The following is an 18,694-nucleotide window of genomic DNA, read 5'->3' as shown; positions in this document are numbered from 1 at the left end:
ACCCCAGGTAAAGCCAAACCTCTAATTCTGGGACCAACTGTTTCTCAGAGCATGGGCCGGGGTTACTGGTGCCAGAATCATCTGCCAGCTTGTTGCTACATGGGTTCGTAGGCTCCAACCCAGGTCTCGTGCATCAGGATCTCTGTGGTAGCCATTTACATTCTTAACAAGCTTTCCAGGCGGTTCAAATACCCAGTAAGGTTTGAGAGCCACTTCTGGAAACCATTACCATGACCATTGCCCTGTTTTCTCAACCACACACTTGCTATTCTGAATGGGGGTACTTGACTCTGGTCTTGGCTGGGGTGTCCTCCTCCCTGGTGATAGGTGCTTCCTCTCTGACAGGCTTGCCGCGATGGGGCACCTGGTTGTGTGGGGGACGGGAGGGAGCCAAACAAGAGAAAATCGTGGATTCCTGCCATGGGTGGAGGACAAGAGCACGTGCGTGAAAAAAAATAAATGAGGAGACAAAGCAATGCACAGCGGCACACAGAGTAAGGGAGTGTGTGCCAGCAACTGCCCCGGAGCGATGTGGGGCCACTCTCCCCTGCCACGGGTCTGGGGAGGCTTTTCCAGGAGGAGAGGCTGAAATGAGGTCTTAAAGAGTGAATGTTGATGCTTATATTTCCCAGGGGAGGGGAAGGCATCCTGATGGCAGAGTCTGTATGAGTAAAGCATGGTGAGAGGTGGGGTTGCCTATGGAAATGGTGGCGGGGACCCACGGGGTGTTCTGAGTGCCGGATGAAGCCATTACCGGTTTCACGTAAGGCAAAGTCCTTGATAGTATTTAAAACTTTATGCAAACAATAATCATTCCTTTCTCCCCCTATGGGCAAAAGGGGAGTCAGTAACATTTTGGAGTAATGGCGGAATGTGTACTAAAGGGGTCAGGGTAGGGGCGCCTGGGTGGCTCAGTTGCTTAAGCGTCTGACTCCTGTCTGGGCTCAGGTCATGATCTCAGGGTCTTGGGATTGAGCCCCGAGTAGGGCTCTGTGCTCAGTGGGGAGTCTGCTTGTCTCTTTTTCTCTGCCCCTCCCCCAGCTCTCCCATGCTTTCTAAAATAAATAAATAAATCTTAAAAAAAAAAAATAGGTGTCAGGGTAATGAAACTACCAGGGAAGTGGAGACCGGCTTTTTAGGGGCAGAGAAGTAGTTGTCCAAGGGCCAAATCTGATTAGTATGCCTAGTGGGTTTTTTTTTTTTTAATTTCAGTTTGAATGTCTTTACATAGAACTTGCCCCCTCCAGGGCCTGCAACCTGCCGCTCTACCTTTGACTTACAGCCTCACACATTTACACCACCGGCTGCTTAGCTGCTGCTGTCTCCACGTTTCCAATCCCCGGATCAGCATAGAGGGTAAGAAGTGGAAATCCCAAGCAGTGGAGGCCACAGGGGTAATCCAGGAGGGCAGTGATGAGGGTCTAGAGAGAGGGGGCACCGAGACAACATAGAGAAAGAAGGAAACATGAAGTCGTGTCTCAGGCAGGAAGAGAAGGAAGTCCAGGATTAAACATGTAGGGGAAGGCTATTGAAGTTCACAGTTGGCAAGAGGGCCCGCAGGGCTGCATCCAGATGTCCAAGGGTCTTGTGTAGGGCAGGTGGCAGGTGGTCCTAATGAGAGTAATGGCAGCTGGGGATGGATCAGCAGCAGCATGGAGGCTGGAGGTGATATGGGGGTGAGGGGGTGGAAATGGTGTAGAAAGTTGGGGGGAGGCCAAGGACTGGGCCTGGGGGCTTCTCACTTCTGCGGGTATATACCTAAGAGTTGGGGTGGTTGCAAAACTGGCTCCATGACAGACACCAGAAGCAGGAGAGAAGCTCCAGGAGGGAGGGCGAGTGCTCGGGAGGCACTCTGCAAGACGACCGGAAGCCCTGCTGAGCTGCCGGGGCTTTGTGAACTGCTGGGAAGGGAGCGGGGGGGGGGGGGGGGGGGGGGGTGTCCTGTGGTCTGGCTCTGCTCTAAGTGAAAGCACACTTAGGTGGTGGGGTTCCTGTGTGTTTGGCTTTGCCTGGGGGGCTGGCATGGACTGCCTGCACAGCCTGGCTTTGAACCAGACAGTGGAAGGGTGGCGTCCTCAGACCTGTAACCGTGCACTCCCTGCGCAACTGGGCTTGGCCAAGGCTGAGCTGTTGCAGTTTATCCTGAGCTGGCTCACCCTGCCCTGCTCCCAGGCAGCCTAGAACACCCTGGCCCTCCTCCACTCCACAAGCCAGAAGCTGAACTCCGCTCGATGAGCTGGGCTTGCAGAACTTTGGAGTCTGCCTAGGTCACTTAAACTTCCACCAGCCAGTTTTCCATTTGGGTTTGAACGGCTCCTTCCCCTTGCTCCATCAGGTTGACTCAGCTGGGAATGAAAGCGGGGAAGCTCACATTGGGGGTTCAGGATAGAGTTTGAGATGAAAACTGCTCCATGCTGCTTGGCTTCACGTTTTTCCCCAAAGTGAAAATCCAGCTGGTTTGTTCCCCGGCTTGCCTCTGAAGCAGTATCTGGTATTTATAGAGGACTGAACCAAGGGCCAATCAGCTCAGAATGGAAATTCCTGAGCCGGGAGTTCTCTGGAGCCACTGGCTCTTGGCTTTCTCTCTCCCTGGAGTTCAGCTAAGGTTTCCTCTTGAAAACTTGTAAGCTCCGAGAAGTTTGAAGAGGCATAAATGGAGAATCTCCATGAAAACACGGGCTGTCTTCCTCTTGGTGCGGACGCCTCTTGTGTTTTTTAGAGTTAGTGGCAAGAAGGTGGGCGAAAAGCAAGGAGACGGGACCCCTGGGGGCCCCAAGGAGCAGCTGCAGAGTCCGGCTTTCTGAGGGTGATGGGTTTTGTCCCCTGTTCCTTCCGCTGCTGGGACCTCCCGCTTCTGCTATTCTGTGCCCGTGCTAACCCACTGGGCAGAAACCAGAATTGGTTGTTAGCACAAACCTTCCAGCTGCAAGGCAAAGGGATTGTGAGATAGCTGACATTTCAGAAGACAGCTGGAATGAGTGAGATACCAACGGACACATTCGTTAAATGTCACCACTTTTGTTTCTCTTCAACGTTCAGTGCTTAAGTTATTCTAAATTAATTACCCAGCCACTTGATTTATTCTCCCTGCTCCCTCCCCCCCTCGGCAGACTTCAGAGGAGCTCAGTCTTATTCCCTTTGTTCTCAAGTTACTCGGCTGCAAAAGGTGAACAGGTCTCCCAGGAGGGAGGATGTGGTCCACTCAGCACTGCGGGCTGCGCTGTGCTCTCGGGCTGCAGACCAGAAGCAACCGAAGTCACTCCACCTCTGTCTTACGGGCGGGGGAAAGAGGCTCAGAGAGGTTACACAACCTGCCCAGGGGAGACTGGGGAAGCCGAAGAGCCGGGGCCGAAGCCAGATCGTCTGGCTCTTGAGTTGACCAAATATAACGGTGTCGAAGAGAAGACTCTGTCCTCACGTGGCAAATCTGGCAAGATAGAGCGCTGTCAGGTAGCCACCGGGATGAAACAGAACGGAGAACACAGTTCTAGCCCCAGCTTCCTGGCCCGGGAGAGAGTAAGCTGGGAGCACTGGGGCCGTCTGATGGTTCAAGACCAGGAGGCAGAGGGAGAACCTCTCTGCATAAGAAGCCAGGCATATCTGGACCATCTGGAAAAGAAAGCTAGTGGTAATTTAAGGAGGCCTGTTTGGGAAGCTTGTCTGGTTCTTCGATTTCACCATCCACTTTCACCGCAGTGTTTCATCGTCAGTAATTTCTCCAGGGAGATGAAGGACCACAGCCCTTTCAACTGTGATTAGCAAGACCTCTGTCACCTCCAGGACTCATGTTTCCCAACACACTGAGAATTTCTAGCCACAGGTGTTCATGCTTCGTTGTCCCAGCCCGAAGGGTCCCCAAAAGCCTGGCTCAGATACAGACTGAAGCCGCACAAGGTGAAGCCATGGAGAAAAGAAGAAATGCTGCATGTCTCAGGATGCCTGAGGCGCCTGCCCACGTGGGTGCTCTGTGTCTCTCTGGAGAGTCCCTGATGTGTCACCAAACTTCCCCCATCTGTGCAGAAAAAAGAGTCACCTCAGGGAAAAGAGTCACACATCTCCCTACTCTGCCCCCAGTGCTAATTTACTGCCAGTGAGCCATCCTTAGCTGAGGCCCCTGCAGCAGGAGACTCACCCCGCTGGTACTGAACAGGAAGAGATGCGAGAAGGCAGGAGAGCTGAGCTCGCCTGTGTGCATTCCTGAGTTTGCAGAGCTCCTGTGAGCCCTCTGAGTTCTTCCGTCTGCCCCCCCCCAACCCCGCCATGGCAGCTTCATCGATTTCCCTTTTCATCAAGTCTGAGGGCACAGGCTTTGTTTGGGGCTGCATACTGTACAGTGACGAGCCTTCCTGCCATTTCCGAACTTTCCAGTAGAGCTCCTAAGTTGCAGCAAGACTTCATTCTTCCTGGCATTGTCCAACACAGGACACGTTTATGGGGTGACTGACGAGGGTTGGGGGTGATGAGTGGACTCCACAATTCTTGAGCTATTCCTGGAGGAGTAACTGATGTAGGGGGGGGGCAAATGAATGTGCATGAGTCTTGGTTCACAAACAGGGCATTGTAGGGCTCTCTCCAGGAAGGAATGAGTCTGGGGTCTCAGAGGGTACCCTTAGGGTTGCACTATGAAGGGTATACACATAGGTGGATGGCTTAGGCAACCTTTCTCCAGGCTTACCACATTATAGAGTAATTTCCTCTTCATGCGTCTGTCTCTTCCTCTGAATCATGAGCTCCTTGAAGAGATGTGTTTTGTTAGAAGGCAGCTCAGCATCATGTTGATAAATGATTAAGCACCATGCTTAAGCATGTGGACAATGGCATTGAGTTATCTGGGTTCAGTTGTATGACCATGGGCAAGTTTCTTGACCTCTTAGGGTTCAAGAGAAAATTAAATGAGGTAATGGAGGTAAGACACTTAGAACAGTACCCGGCCTAGAAGAAGTGTATCGTGTTGGCTAGTTGTTATTATTAATTTGTGTGCCCTCAGCCTAGCACATTATCTGATATAGCCTAGGTGCTCAACACATTTGTGGAGTGAATACCTGTGTGCATTCAGAAACAGAGGTGAACCTGCATTCATGGGAGTTAGTCCAGCTGAAGTTCTTGAGTGTTCCGGGGCCAAGTGGGGCAGGAGAGAGAAGTTGGGCTGTGGGGTTGTGTCTGGCTGGCTGGCAGGTTGGGAGTCCAAATGTCCAAGACATTTGCAGTTGTGGAAGATGAACTCCATAGGAAATTGGCAAGAATTGGGTAAAAAGTCTAGTGATAGCTGGTTAAACCTCCATCACTATGCTTGGTCCTCCACCAGTATTACAACATGTGTTTATCAGCAAAGGCCCCAGAGGTGAGGATGGGTTTGTGGACAGAATGTCAGCAAATAGCACCTGATAGGTGATTCCTATAGGATACTTTATAGCATCCCCAAAAGTCGAAGCCCTGTGAATACTACCTGAAGCTTTCTGGTGATTCAATGCAATCCCTATCAAAATCCCATTTTTTTGTAGGAACAGATTCATCCTAAAATTCACATGGAATCTAAGGGACCCTGAGTAGCCAAAACAATTTTGAAAAAGAACAAAGTTGGAGGATTCACGCTTCCTGATTTCAAAACTTACTACAAAGCGATAAGCAATCAAATTAATGTGATACTAGTATAAAGGCACACAGAGACCAATGAAACAGAATAGAGGGCCCAGAAATAAACTCTCCCATATATGATCAAATGGTTGTTAACAAGGGTGCCAAGATCATTCAATGCAGGAAAAGATAGTCTTTCCAATAAATGATGTAGAAAGCTGGATATCCATGTGCAGAAGAATGAAGTTGGACCCTTACCTCACAACCTATACAAAAATTACAATGTATCAAAGACCTAAGTGTAAGAGCTAAGCCTATAAAACTCTTAGAAGAAAACATAGGGGCAAAGCATCATAGCATTGGATTTGGCAATAATTTTTCAGATATGACACCAAGTAACAAAAGAAAAAGTAGACAAATTGGACTACCTCAAAATGTAAAACTTTTGTGCATTAGAGGACATGATCAACGGCAACCCAAGGAATGGAAGACAATACTGTATTTGTAAATCATAAATCTGATAAGGGATTAATATCTCAAATATATAGAGAAATCTGAAAACTCAACAACAACAAAACAAATTCAAAAATGAGCGTTGAATCACTATATTGTGCACCTGAAACTAATATAACACTGTGTGTTCACTACACTGGAAGTAAAATTTTAAACTTAAAGTTTTTAAAAAATGAACAAAGGACTTGAATAGACATTTTTCCAAAAAAGATATACAGATGGTCAATAAGCACATGAAAAGATACTTAACATCACTACTCATTAGGAAAATGGAAATCAAAATCACAATTAGATACCACTTTACACCCATTATGACGCCCACCATCAAATATACATAAAATAACAAGTGTTGGTGAGGATGGAGAGAAATTGGAACTTTTGGGCACTGCCTATGGGAATGTAACATGGCGCCACCACTATGAAAAACAGTATGGCAGTTCCCCAAAATATTAAAAATAGAATTACCATATGATCCAGCAATTCCACTTTGGGTATATACCCCAGAGAACTGAAAGCAGAGACAGGAAGAGATCTTTGCACACCCCCATTCACAGCAGCATTATTCACAACAGCCAAAAGGTGAAAGCAACCCAAATGTCCACCGATAGATCAATGGAAAACAAAATGTAGTATAGTCATAAAATAGAATATTACCCAGCCTTAAAAAGGAAGGAAATTCTGACACATATTATATAACGTGGGTCAACCTTGAGGATATTCTGCTAAGTGAAATAATCCAGACACAAAGGGCAGGTATGATATGATTCCACTGACATGCGGTACCTGGAGTAGAGAAATCCATGCACACAGGAAATAGAACGGTGGTTGCTGGGGGCTGGGGGTAATGGGGAGGAGGGGATGGGGACCTTCTGTTGAATGGGTACAGAGTCTCAGTTCTGCAAGATGAGAAAAGGTCTGTGGATGGTGGTGGTGACGGTTGCACGAAAATGTGAATACACTGAAAGCTGCTGAACTGTACATTGAAAAATGGTTAAAATGGTAAATTGAAGGTAAGTATATTTACCCCACACGCACACACCCAAAAAGCAAGAACAGAGGCAAGGGGAAGAAAGAGGTGGGTCCCCGCGAACGTTAGGTGAAAACAGACTTGCGAGTCAAGTGATGTTCAAGCACTTCGGATGAACTTGTGAAGAATCGTTTTACAAGGCCCTTGATTGATCTGTCTTTGCTCATCCGCATCCTCATCGATCAGCTTTGCTTGGGCACATCTCCATTGTTATTCACATCACTTTCTTCTTCCTTGACCTCTGAATCTTGATGGTTCCCAAAGAAGCTCTCTTTGAGGCTCTCCTTGTCTGCTTGCACACACGTGGCCGTGTCAGCCTCCTGTCTTCACATCTCATTCTGGTGCGTAAGCTTTCTATAAATTAACATCTCTCGCCCGACCTCTCTGCCAAACTGCATCTCGAACTACGGCTGTCTGCTGCACGTCCCTCACGCATCTCAAATTCAGTTGGCCCGAACCGGGCTCATCGTTGAGCCCAAACAGACTCGATCTGTTGAGCCTCCGGTTTCTATGGAAGTCTCCATCATTTTTCTGGTGCCTCAAGTGTGAGAACATCCAACACTCTTGAATGCCCCCTTCCTTCTCCCTGCCTTCCAGATCTGCTCAGCTGTCAGCCCTGCTGCGTGGTCCACCTGTGTTCACCGTGTCCAGTACCGGTGCCCTCGTTTCCCCATGTGGGACCCCTGCCTAGCTCGCCTTCTGCCCCCTCCTGGGTGAATGGCTGCCTCTGCCTGCCAGCCTCTTCGCCTCCAGTCTCTGTTGGTGAGCTTGCCACAGCAGTGCTGGGAGTGCCATTGTGAACCAGCCAGAGGAAAGCCGTCGGGAGAGGCCAGTCCTGTTCCCCACCTTAGGGCATCAGACATCTGGATGGGGCTCGCTGCAAAGAGGAGCGGGACACGGGACACGTCATGAAGTCCCAAGTGGCCTGTGGCTGCAAAACAGCCTGAGGAGGGGAGGCTGGGTGAATGGATGGGGTGTCGAAGCTAGACAGAGTCTCAAGGTCAGGCCGACCTTGCGGTTCCCGGGGACCAGCCTGCCTGGGAGCAGAAGCCAAGCCAGCAGTGGAGGGAGGAAGGGCAGCAGGCCCATTTCGTGGAGGCAGCTGGCAAGAACGAGGCAGGGGCCAGGTCTGCAGCCTGGTGGTATGGTGTATGGAGCCCTCAGCCCGGAATGTGCCCCCTCCCCACAACCTCCCCACCCCGAATCCTACCCATCCTTAAAAGCTCTAGATCGGATGCCCCTCCACCTCGAAGCTGTCCTTGTGCCCCGCTGTGATATGCTTTCTTGGACTTACGGAGCCTTTTGTTCCACCCCCCACCCTGCGCTCACCACTTTCTACCTTGGACTATAGTGACTTACGTTGCCAATTACCTAGACTAAAGCTTTCGGTGGGCAACATTCAAGTCTGAGGCTGGCCCAGTCATGGGGCTCAGTCTAGTCCTTGAGTTCATTCACCAACGAATGGACTGTAGCTTCTCTTTGTTTCTCTGAATTAGCCGGTCAGCAGCTGTCCCCCTCCACGGGGCTGCTAACCTCCCTGTGATCATCCCAAGTGCGCTAACCAATGATTTCCAGTTCTTCTTCCCCGGGGCGCTCGAACCGCTCTGTTCGGGGAGGCCGAATGAGTAGTCATGGGCAATGAACTGTGAAGGAAAGGGACATGGGTCTCCTCGGGGCCAGAGTGGTGAGGCCAATAGGAGAGGCCTCAGAGCGCTCGTTTCCCTCGGGCGTGGCAACTAGCCACCTTTGAGACGTTGGCTGCTTTGTCATCCTGAGCCCCCCTGAATAAATCTGAAGAGCAGAGCTCCCCCTTGCTGACCTGTGATGGACACGAGCAGGATCGAGAAGTAAGCCTTTGTTGTTCCCAGGCACTGAAGTCTGAAGGTTGTTACGGCTGCCTAAGCCAGCCCCGCCAGCCAGACACATTTACTCCGCCACTGGACCCGCTCTAGATACGCGAGCCGCCCATCACCGAGCCCTGGCTCTCGGGTGACCCGACGGCGGGCAGAAGCCAGGGGAGGCTGTGTGTTTGGGAAGCAGAGTGCTTCCTTCAGCAGTTCAGCCCCCCGGGGGTGGCCGCTCACTGTGGAGCGCCAGTAATTCAGACGCAGATGTGCAAGAATGGAGGGTACCTTCCACTTTCCTCTCTATGGGCTGCTTCCTAAATTAATTAAAAGCTGGGGGTGAGCACAGAGGATATTCTATTAAGTCAGAATGTTCTTTTTCAATGTTGGAGTCTGCAGTAGGATTTTCTCCTCACTCGGCCAAGTGGCGTTTTAGGAGAGTTAGCAGGATTCCTCTCCTGGTGGGCGAAAGTGTTGCACTTTCCAGCGATAAGCGTGCAACCCGCTTCCCTAGAGATGCTTGGGCATCTGGAGGGGCCGCTTGTGGAGCTGAACTGCTGAGGAAACAGCACAGCCCCACACACCAAATGCTCTGAGCCGTAAGCCTGATAAAAACACAGGTGGCTTTCAGCTTTATGGGGTACGCAGGTATGCCTTGGGCAGAACAAAAAAACAAACAGGCCCTTCCATTGTACCTCTGATGGCAGGGACGTGGTTATCTATGTGAAGCAAAGCCTAAAGATGACAGCTGTGTGGTGTCCTGTGTGTATGCGGACGGCTGAACGTCAGGAACATACAATGACGAGAGGAATGGGCAAGAGACAGATTTAATGGAATAAAAACTCCAGGCTGTGACAGGGGCGGGAGACATGAAGCGGTAATTAACATAATTTTTTAAATGATGTTGCAATTAATTAATATCCTGAGTATGCGAAGGAAGGGGGGGCAACTCTCAGCCCAGAAAAACTGCTAAGTAAAGAAGGGAACTTCACATTTTTTTAAAAAACATCGATACGCAAGAGGCCCTGGTTATCATGACTTCGGCAAAGCTCAAAACGCTAACCCAAGAAAGAGGTTTCTCGGGGCGGAGAAGCTCACGAATGAATCGACTTTGTATTTCATTTTATTCTGAAACTTGTAATTCGTTTTATTCTCATCTGCGAGGAGGAGGTATTGGGCTAGATAATGAAGTTGGCAGACATTCAGGTTCATTCATGCCGAATGGACTAGTGCCCCCAGAAGACACGGGAGGTGGGGCTCCTGGAGCCGAGAGCCTCCCTGGGGTGGGCTTCCCAGCCCGTAGAAATTTACCAAGACTGCTGTAGTGGGAGCGGGAGCAGTTGGGTAGGGAGAGTGAGGCTGACCATTATCTGCTCAGGAAATGATTTCCCAAAACCGCTGGGAGGTTACCTTGTGTGAGTTAGCTGCTTGGACATAAAAGGAATGTCTGAGAGCAGTTACTATTCCACGATTCACACCAATCACACTCCCTCCTCCAAAAGAGTCAAGTGGTCATCCTCATGTGTCTAGGGGTATGAAGATGGCAGCTGGACATGCGTTTCGAGATCACTTCTGGAAAGACCCTCTCTCACTCATTTCTGGGCTGCTCATGACCCAAGAAACTCAACTGTCCTTTTCCTAGTTGCAGGACCCGTGGCATCTGCTCAGTGATGGAGATGGCCGTTTTGATGGGGTCAGTCTACGGTCAAGAGACAGAATGAAGTTTATGGCCAAGTCTTGTCATGACTTGGGGTTTTTGTCTCGCTCTCAAAAGAACACCCAGCTGCAGGACTGCCTAGAATGGCCTATCAATCACAAGACATTCGGGGAGAAAACTTATCTCTATACCAATGACACATTAGCTCCTAGCCCAAGGCTCAGTACAGAGTGGAGTTTGGTTTATCTGCCTTTACTTTTCTAAACTGAAAACTTCTCTGGCCACAATATCCTGGTCATCCTCATGCCTGATCTGAACTTTGGACAGAAGACACTGCCTAAAGTTATATCAGCAGAGAAACCTGAAAACTTGGCTTAAGGTGAGGGTTACTTTATTGAGTCTCTGCTCCTAAAGCATGTGACATATGTAAAGAATAAGACACAAGGCCGTGACTAGCTTTTCCCTTCTCGACCTTCCATTGGCGGAAGAAGGGGTTCTTCAGCAGACTTGCCTCTTGCAAGGCACACACACAACTCTGGAAGCTGGCATTGTGTAGTCACAGAGGAAGGAGAAACTCACCACCACAAATTTTCCAGGGCTACGCAGACTGAGATTGAACAAATCAACTGAGTTATAGGTGGTTGGTGGGAAGACCACTATGAACTCAACAGAAACATACTATTACAATACAGAATAATTGAAACATTTTTTTTTCCTAAACTGAATTTGGCCTAAGGTAGAGATCTAAAGGAGGAAAAAAACCGTCAAAAAACCTTCACTATCACTGAAACAAACACTTAAGAACTTAGTAATCTATAGAACTAAAGTTTAAGATGAATATTGTCCCAGAGTCAAGGGGGCTGAAATAGGCTTAAGCAGACTTTGCTTCAATCAAGAAGATTCTCTTCACAGAAAGATGGATTCCAGCTGTGACTTGGATTAAAACTCCCCATTCCCAAAAGAACATTTTATCTAGGTGTTTCTTTGATCTATTTAGGCATTTTCAACAGTTGCTTGCTACTTCATGGAATTAATAAAGCTACGCGTCACACAGAAGTCATTCTGGAACACACGTGCCTTCTCTTCTTTACAACGAAGGTTATTTTGGGGAACAAAGATCCCGTGTTCAAACAAATATGGTCATTAACTGTGGTGTGCCAGAAAACATACAACATGTTCAGTTTTGGCAGAATCATTCCTAAAGAAAGGGATTAAGTTTCCATGAGGAATCAAGACATTTTCACATGATGAGGAAAGTCAACAAGGAAGGGGGGGTGTGAGGAACCCTGCACGACCAGCGGAAGGTGCATGGACCCCTCGGAACGCTCGTGATCACCGTAGGACCAGGAGCCTGCATCGAGGTCTGTGTCACAGCAGCGAAGAGCTTCCAAGAGCTCTTGGCCCAATCTGCACCTTTCCGCAGGCCACTGCAGACGCAGCCATGGCTCCATGGCTCCATCCCACGTCCTTCTTCTCCAGGGTCCTGGAGCTTGGCGGAGACACAAAACTGCAGGAACTCAAACCACCTGCTCTGAAAAGTCAACTATTATACACTGTATTTTATATGAACCAGCTCAGGGCTCTCCACTCTTCTTTCTCTCCTACTTTACCCTCCTTCTCTTCTTGGTAGCAGATCCATAAAAAGTGAAAACCACAGAAAACATCACCTTGGGAGACAAGAAAGACTAAGACAGGTCTGGCCACATGACAAGGGTCTTGGCCTTGACCTACACAGGAGCGGTTAAGACTCGGGCTACGGCTGCCGCTGCCCCTGTACAACACTGTGTTTGGACGGTTGCACAAGTGCAAAAAGAACGTCGCTGAGTCCCGTTGGTGTCGCCCGGCCGTGCAGCTCATGGTGTGGGAGGTGGTTTCGGAGATGGGCACGAGCTCTCGCTGTCAAAGCTGGCAGCCCGGCCCTGCCACTGCGGAGAGGGGAGAAGCCTGGTTATCCATGGCCAAGGGGACTTGCATTTCAACTTTCAAAACTTCTCTGGCCCATGCACTGAATTCACCTTTCCCGGCTTTTTATAAGCTTACTTGAATTTTGCTGTCAGCCATGCAAAAACAGAAGGAAAAGTGCTGTAGAGCTTCTAGCTTGGAATACCTGATTTTTTTTTTTAAAGACCTACTGCAGAGATAATGAAAGCTTTCTCCACTGTGTGCAGCGTGTGTGTGTGTGTGTGTGTGTGTGTGTGTGTGTGTGTGTTAATGAGGTGCTATGACTGGGCCATTTCTGAGTGCTTCAGCCATTTTTCACACTGAAAATCGGATTATGTTAGCAGCGAAAGAGGCAGGCTACAGAGTATGCCCTTACTGCCAAGAACCCACGATCATGAATTATTAGCAATTTGTCTGGGAGCTGTTAGTACAGCTACAAACCTGATATTGCTTTAGCGTCCGGCTCTCTTTCTCGGGCTAAACTCTTCCTGTGGGCATTCACGCCCACCTTGTGTGGAGGTGGGGGTGTGAGGCGGGCAGCCCCTTCCCCTTTCCAGAGCATTCCCTGACTTCTCCTGCCTCACAGGTTGCCCCGTCAGCCCCGCCCAGACCCTTCTCTTGAGGTGGGTGATGGAATGAGGCACAATGGAGCGAAGGAAAGGGCTGAGGGTGGACGGACCCGCGCCTGAGCCATCTGACCCGTCTTTAGATTGAAAAGTCAGTCATGCTGTGTTCTGGGCAAAGGTCTGACCCTGGGAATATTCTTGACCTGTCCTGGGGCCGTGTAACTTCAAAGTGAGGCAGTGTCCACTGCTCACTCCATCCTTCCTGGGAGCTGAGGACACCCCAACCTCTCTGCCAGGTGCCCGTGGGACAGGGCTCCAGAGGGAGTCAGGGAGGTGGTCGAGGTGGTCTTTCTGAACTGAATCCCAGCCTCCTCCGCTTCCCTGGAGCTCTGGGGGTCTCCACTGTGGAATGATGGGCTTAGTAGAAGCTGCTCTATGCATCTGTGCACAAATGGGGGCCAGAGGGGAAAGGATGCCGTTCTTCCCACAATACAGCCATTTCTAGACAGAGCTGAGCCACCAGCATTTCCTACTGGAAATCCACAGTGCCAAGGAGAGACCCAGACCTGTGGATCACCTCCACGCTCCCACTTCTACAGAAAGCCTCTGTCACCTTCCCTGGGCTCGGTCCCTTCATGTCCCTGTGCAGGCCAACCGGCAGATCTTTACAAGTCACCCAACACTGGCCCATCGGGTATGGATGACCACCACTCCATGCCCTGGGCCTGAGCAATCTTAGCGTGCCGGACCTGGGGGCTGGCCCACAGCGTCATCCCAGCCAACTCTCTTGTTCTCGCACATAATAAAATCAAGACACAGAGAAGTCAAGACACAGCTAGTTAGGGGCAGAGCCAGGATGTGAAACCAGGTCTCCTAACTCCCAGCTCTTTCCACTCCGTCCTGCTGCCACCTTAGCATCCAGCCACAGCAGGGGGAGAAGGAGATTCGCAGTAAGAGGAAGCCTAACGTCTTTGGGTCCACACTGGGTACTTACTCCTAACTCCAGCTGGCAGTCTCTCTGCTTGCAGCGTCCACGTGAATGAAATCACAACCGAGGGTTTCCCTGGTGAAATATTTTAAATAAATAAATGCCTGGTTGTTGAGCCCACTGTGACTTCCGACTCAAGTGCTTCTTAACCAGAAGGTGACACGAGATGATCTCTACTGCTCTCATTTAACATGCCTTTGTTTTAGGGGCTCTACTTTCTCTCTGCCAGCCGTTAGTGTTGGTGAAAGGTACACTGTAATTACTGGCTTCTCCCCTGGGTAAGCATGCCACTTACACAGTCTGATTGATAGGCCAGTGTGGAGGAGAAAAAGCGAAATGGCCACACAGACTACCTTTTTTTTTTCTTTATATAATAGCCCAAGTCACGCGGAACTTTATTGTTAATCCAGGACACATGAGGAAGGCACACTGGCTTCCCTGCCAGCCCCTGAATGTTTCTGTGAAGATAAACAGAGCAGGGAGATAGGGTTCGCGGACAATGGGAAGGTGAATGATTCCAGCAGGCTTATCATGGTGGCTCTGAAATCGCAAAGACCAACCTGCCCTCCCCAGCACCCGGGAAGGTGATCGTTCCAGGATGTCTGTGCTCCAGTAAGACCCTTAGTTGTTCTGAAATGGGTCACGTGCAAACAGATCTGAAATCTCTGCAAACTGATCTCCACTTGGCCCTTTGTGATAAAACGCCTTGGAGAAGGCTGCTGGTCAGCCTGGGCTCTGTGTACAGTGACAGCACTGGGCAGGAATGCTTCGAGGGAAGGGGGCCACCGCCACTGCCACCACCACTGGGGAAGGACGCTCACTGGGGCTTAATCAATTTCTACTCGAGAAAACATCCCAGCAGGGAAAAATACCTTTTCAGTTAATTTGTCCCCCTCAACCTTATTTTAAAACCCCAAACAAGGGGCACCTGGGTGGCTCAGTCGTTAAGCATCTGCCTTCGGCTCAGGTCATGATCCCAGCGTTCTGGGATCGAGCCCCGCATCAGGCTCCCTGCTCAGTGGGAAGCCTGCTTCTCCCTCTCCCACTCCCCCTGCTTGTGTTCCCTCTCTCACTGCCCCTCTCTCTGTCAAATAAACAAATAAAATCTTTAAAAAAAAGGAAAAATAAACCCCCAAACAAGCGAGCCAGTAGGGTGCCCTCTGTTCTCATTAATAAAAAAGAAATTATCACAACACTCGAAACTCCTTGAAGAAAGGTACAATATAAATAGAGAGTGCTTTCTAGATACGATGCCATTTATCTTCCAGGGAGCGGGAGAGTGAGATTTCTTTATTTATGATACGAATGGGAGAAACAAGTTCCAGGAGCAAGGTTCTTGCTCAATGTCCAGAACAGAACTGAGCAGGCAAGATGGGAGCCCTAAGGATGATTGAGGCCATAGATGTTGGAGTGCAATACATCACTTGAGTCCAAAGACGGTTTCCTTCGTATCTGCCTCGTAGGTTTTTAGATGCGGTTTTATAAAGATACTTAAACCGCGGGTGCTGAAAGTGTAGGTGAAATCCTAGGTTGCCAAGATGAATGTCATTTTCAGCTTCTTGATACAGAGAAATGATCAGCTGAGCAGAAAATGGTAGGATAATGAGAGGGGGAGGGGCAGGCTCGGGAGCTTGGTGTGTGAGGTCAAGAAAAAAGTAAACCCAAAGGATATGAATCAATTTATTCTCTTTTCGTTTTCCATATACTGTTACTTTCCCTTTACTGTCTCATCAAATATTCATTTTCAAGGGCTTGATTCTACTTTATCTTTCTTTCTTTTGTAGTCTGGACTAGTGAGTCAGAGATTTCAAAGGAATGGGGCTCGGAATCAATTATTTGGCTTAATTAGGTTGTATTCATCATGGAGTGATTCTGGAACCGGCGCCTCCGTGCCGCCCTGCACCCACCCCCAACTCCAGCCGCCGCTGGCCGGTGGCTTCAGTTTGCGTGCACAGAGTAGCCCCATTACACGGGGAGGGTTATCTTTCTGAGCTGGTGACACAGGAGGGCTCACGGCCTCCACCCTCCGTCATTTAGGGTCAGGGTCTCCTACAAAAGCAGAGATGACGGGAACCTACGCCCTCATTTACGAACCAGGAAACCAGAGACCAGAGGGGGCAGTGAATTGCCTGAGGCCCTGCAGCCCATCGGGGGCCTCTTAGCTTACATGTCCCTGTCCCTAAACCATCCTGAATATTCTAGTATGCTTATTCTGCTCTTAAATATCTTCAGGGGATTTCAAAGGGGGGGAGAGGGCGTGGCACCCTCCCTTGGTTGAATCAAGCCTGTGTTCGGTGAGGTGCCAGGTATGGACCCCAGGCCCCAGGTCCCCAGGTCCCTCAGTTCTGTCCAGGAGCTGCCTCCTTCGGAGGCAAAGGCTGGTCATGGGTACCTCCCCCGCACCCTGCAGAGAGAACCTTCTGCATAAAAGGAGGCAGAAGTTCCTGCGGGGGTGTGGGGGAAAGGGAGCCAGAGAGCTGAGGGACCGGTCTCTGTCATTCAAGCTTCACAGCTGTGGTAAAATCAAGGCAAGCACAAGATAGAAACAGGAGGCCTCTGAGGAACAGGAACTTTGTGTCTATGCCTTACTTCTCCATACTGGCCTCAAAGGCATGCTTCCCTCAGAAGGTAAATCAATTAGCCTGGCTCCGGGAGCCCTCTGCCCCCCCCCCCCCCCCATAGCCCTCAGTCTCTCCTAAGACAGCTCACACTTCCGGAAGCTGGGAGAAACAGGCCTGTCCACACCAGGAAGAAAAGGGAGAGCCGGCAGGTCCTCTCGCTTTGCGGCCCACACCTTTCCTGTGTCCCAGAGCCCGAAGAAGGGATTACAGTTGACCCTTGAACAACACTGGGATTAGGGGCACTGACCCTCTGCACAAAGATCCAATATGACTTTGACTCCCCTGAAACCTAACTATTAATCACCTACTGTTGACTGGAAGGTTTACCGATAACATAAATAGTCAATGAAGACATATGTCGAATGTTATAAGAATTCTATTCTGTATTCTTACAAAAAAGTAAGTGAGAGAAAAGAAAATGTTATTAAGAAAGTCATAAGGGAGAAAAATACATTTACAGTGCTGTGCTGTATTTATTAAAAAAAAAAATCCACACACAAGTGGAACGGCACAATTCGAACTGTGTTGTTCAACGGTCAACGGTACTGTTTTTAAGGTGACTGCTTTTAAGCTGAGGGGCCCTGTGGTGTAAGAGTTAAAGCTTTATTATTTTTTTTTTTATTAGTCGATGGTCTAATTTTAGACTCTAGACTTCCTAGGCTTGAAGCCTAGGATGAACAGACAACCATTTGACTTTTTAGGATATGGATTGGGGTATGAGATCCTCAAAGTGAGGTTTCAAGCTTGCCTGCTACCCCCACATCCCAACCCATCTGAGAAAAAGCAGGCCTGGGAGCCACCAGGATGACAACTTGCAGGATCTTATATTGGTGGCGTTTGGTGGAGGGACATTTTCTTTGCCATTGAGAGAAATGACTGGCTGAAGATTATACAGCAAGTCCAAAGCGGCCAAGATTGGAGCCCAAGCCTCGGGAGCCCTGGGCAGTGCTCCGTCTGTTACATCTCTGTCAGGATCCTGTCAGAGAGCACGACAACTTGAAGCCATACTCTCTCCCGCAATGGGAGAGGCAGCAGTCATGGCGGCGGGCTCTTGTCTCTGGCCATCTGCATGGAGGCCATGAAGACAGCCTGGGGACTGCCTGGCTAGAGCCTCAGGGAACATAGGGATTCCACCGGGGTAGACTTTCTTGCCAAGTTCTGATCTCACCCTCTTGGGACTTTCTCCCAAAGGACCGACTTCGCCCAGTGGGGGCTTTGTGAAAGCATTCCGGGCCTGGCTCTGTGCAGCCGCTGGGAATGCTTCCTCCGAGTTTTCATTTTCCATTTAGAACTCAGCGTCACTTTCAATATGCTCGATATCAGAGGCTTTTCATCAGGCAGCTCCCCCCGTCCCGCTCCATCTCCTTCCTGCCGCTCACGCACTGGGCGAGAAGCGCGTAGCCCCCTGCACAGCCCTGGAAGGACCCACGCAGGCAAGGTCACACAGCCGCCGACTGCCATTCTCCAGCCTGCGTGGCCATGCAGCAAACATGCCAAGGGCCGAGCACGACCTCACCCACCTCTTTGAAGGATTTCTTTACCTCCACCAAGGAGTGCCAGTGTGCGATGGGCTTCCGTGGGTAGGCCAGCATCTCGTTCCAGTGGTCCCGGCCCAGGCCTTCCGCGTTGATCCCCACGCGGCAGACTCCTATAATCTCATTGTGGCCCACTCTGGGGGAGAAAGAAAGGGCCTGGTGCTGGTGACCAGACATGCTGTCAGAAAGGGAGGTCCTGGGGTCTGGGATTCTGCTGGGCAGGTCTAACTCAGAATGCTGAGCTCTGAAAAGAGATGTTTGGCAGGGCCTTGGAGTGCCAGCGCCAGTGAGACTTTGCCCCACTTCCTTGGATGGACATTGACACAGACAGATGAGAAAAAGGTTGCAAACTGCTTTGGAATTTCAGGAAATGGTGGGCAGATGGCCTGACTTTAGGTAATGGGAGAGTTTCAGTCTTCTCCCTTCTT

General features: G+C 49.8%; 1 protein-coding gene across 4 annotated transcripts in view; it reads right to left on the bottom strand.

Annotated features, from left to right (window-relative positions):
* Nucleotides 1–12,468: 12,468 nt before the first annotated feature.
* SYT6 (synaptotagmin 6) overlaps nucleotides 12,469–18,694 on the bottom strand; it is a 56,184-nt gene continuing 49,958 nt past the window's right edge. Inside the window, exons 6-7 of one of the 4 annotated variants that reach the window (XM_044378641.2) lie at nucleotides 18,252–18,402; nucleotides 12,469–12,540 (exon numbers count right to left, since the gene is read on the bottom strand). In XM_044378641.2, coding sequence (XP_044234576.1) covers nucleotides 12,469–12,540; nucleotides 18,252–18,402 — 223 coding nt within the window. Of the gene's footprint in view, nucleotides 12,541–14,167; nucleotides 14,186–18,251; nucleotides 18,403–18,694 lie in introns of those variants that run through there. The other 3 variants (XM_044378644.2, XM_044378642.2, XM_044378643.2) reach the window with 3 other exon arrangements.

This window comes from Ursus arctos, unplaced genomic scaffold (genome assembly GCF_023065955.2).
Source record: "Ursus arctos isolate Adak ecotype North America unplaced genomic scaffold, UrsArc2.0 scaffold_12, whole genome shotgun sequence".
NCBI lineage: Eukaryota > Metazoa > Chordata > Mammalia > Carnivora > Ursidae > Ursus > Ursus arctos.
Note: the sequence above shows the minus strand (reverse complement) of the source record. Positions and strands in the feature narration are given on the sequence as shown.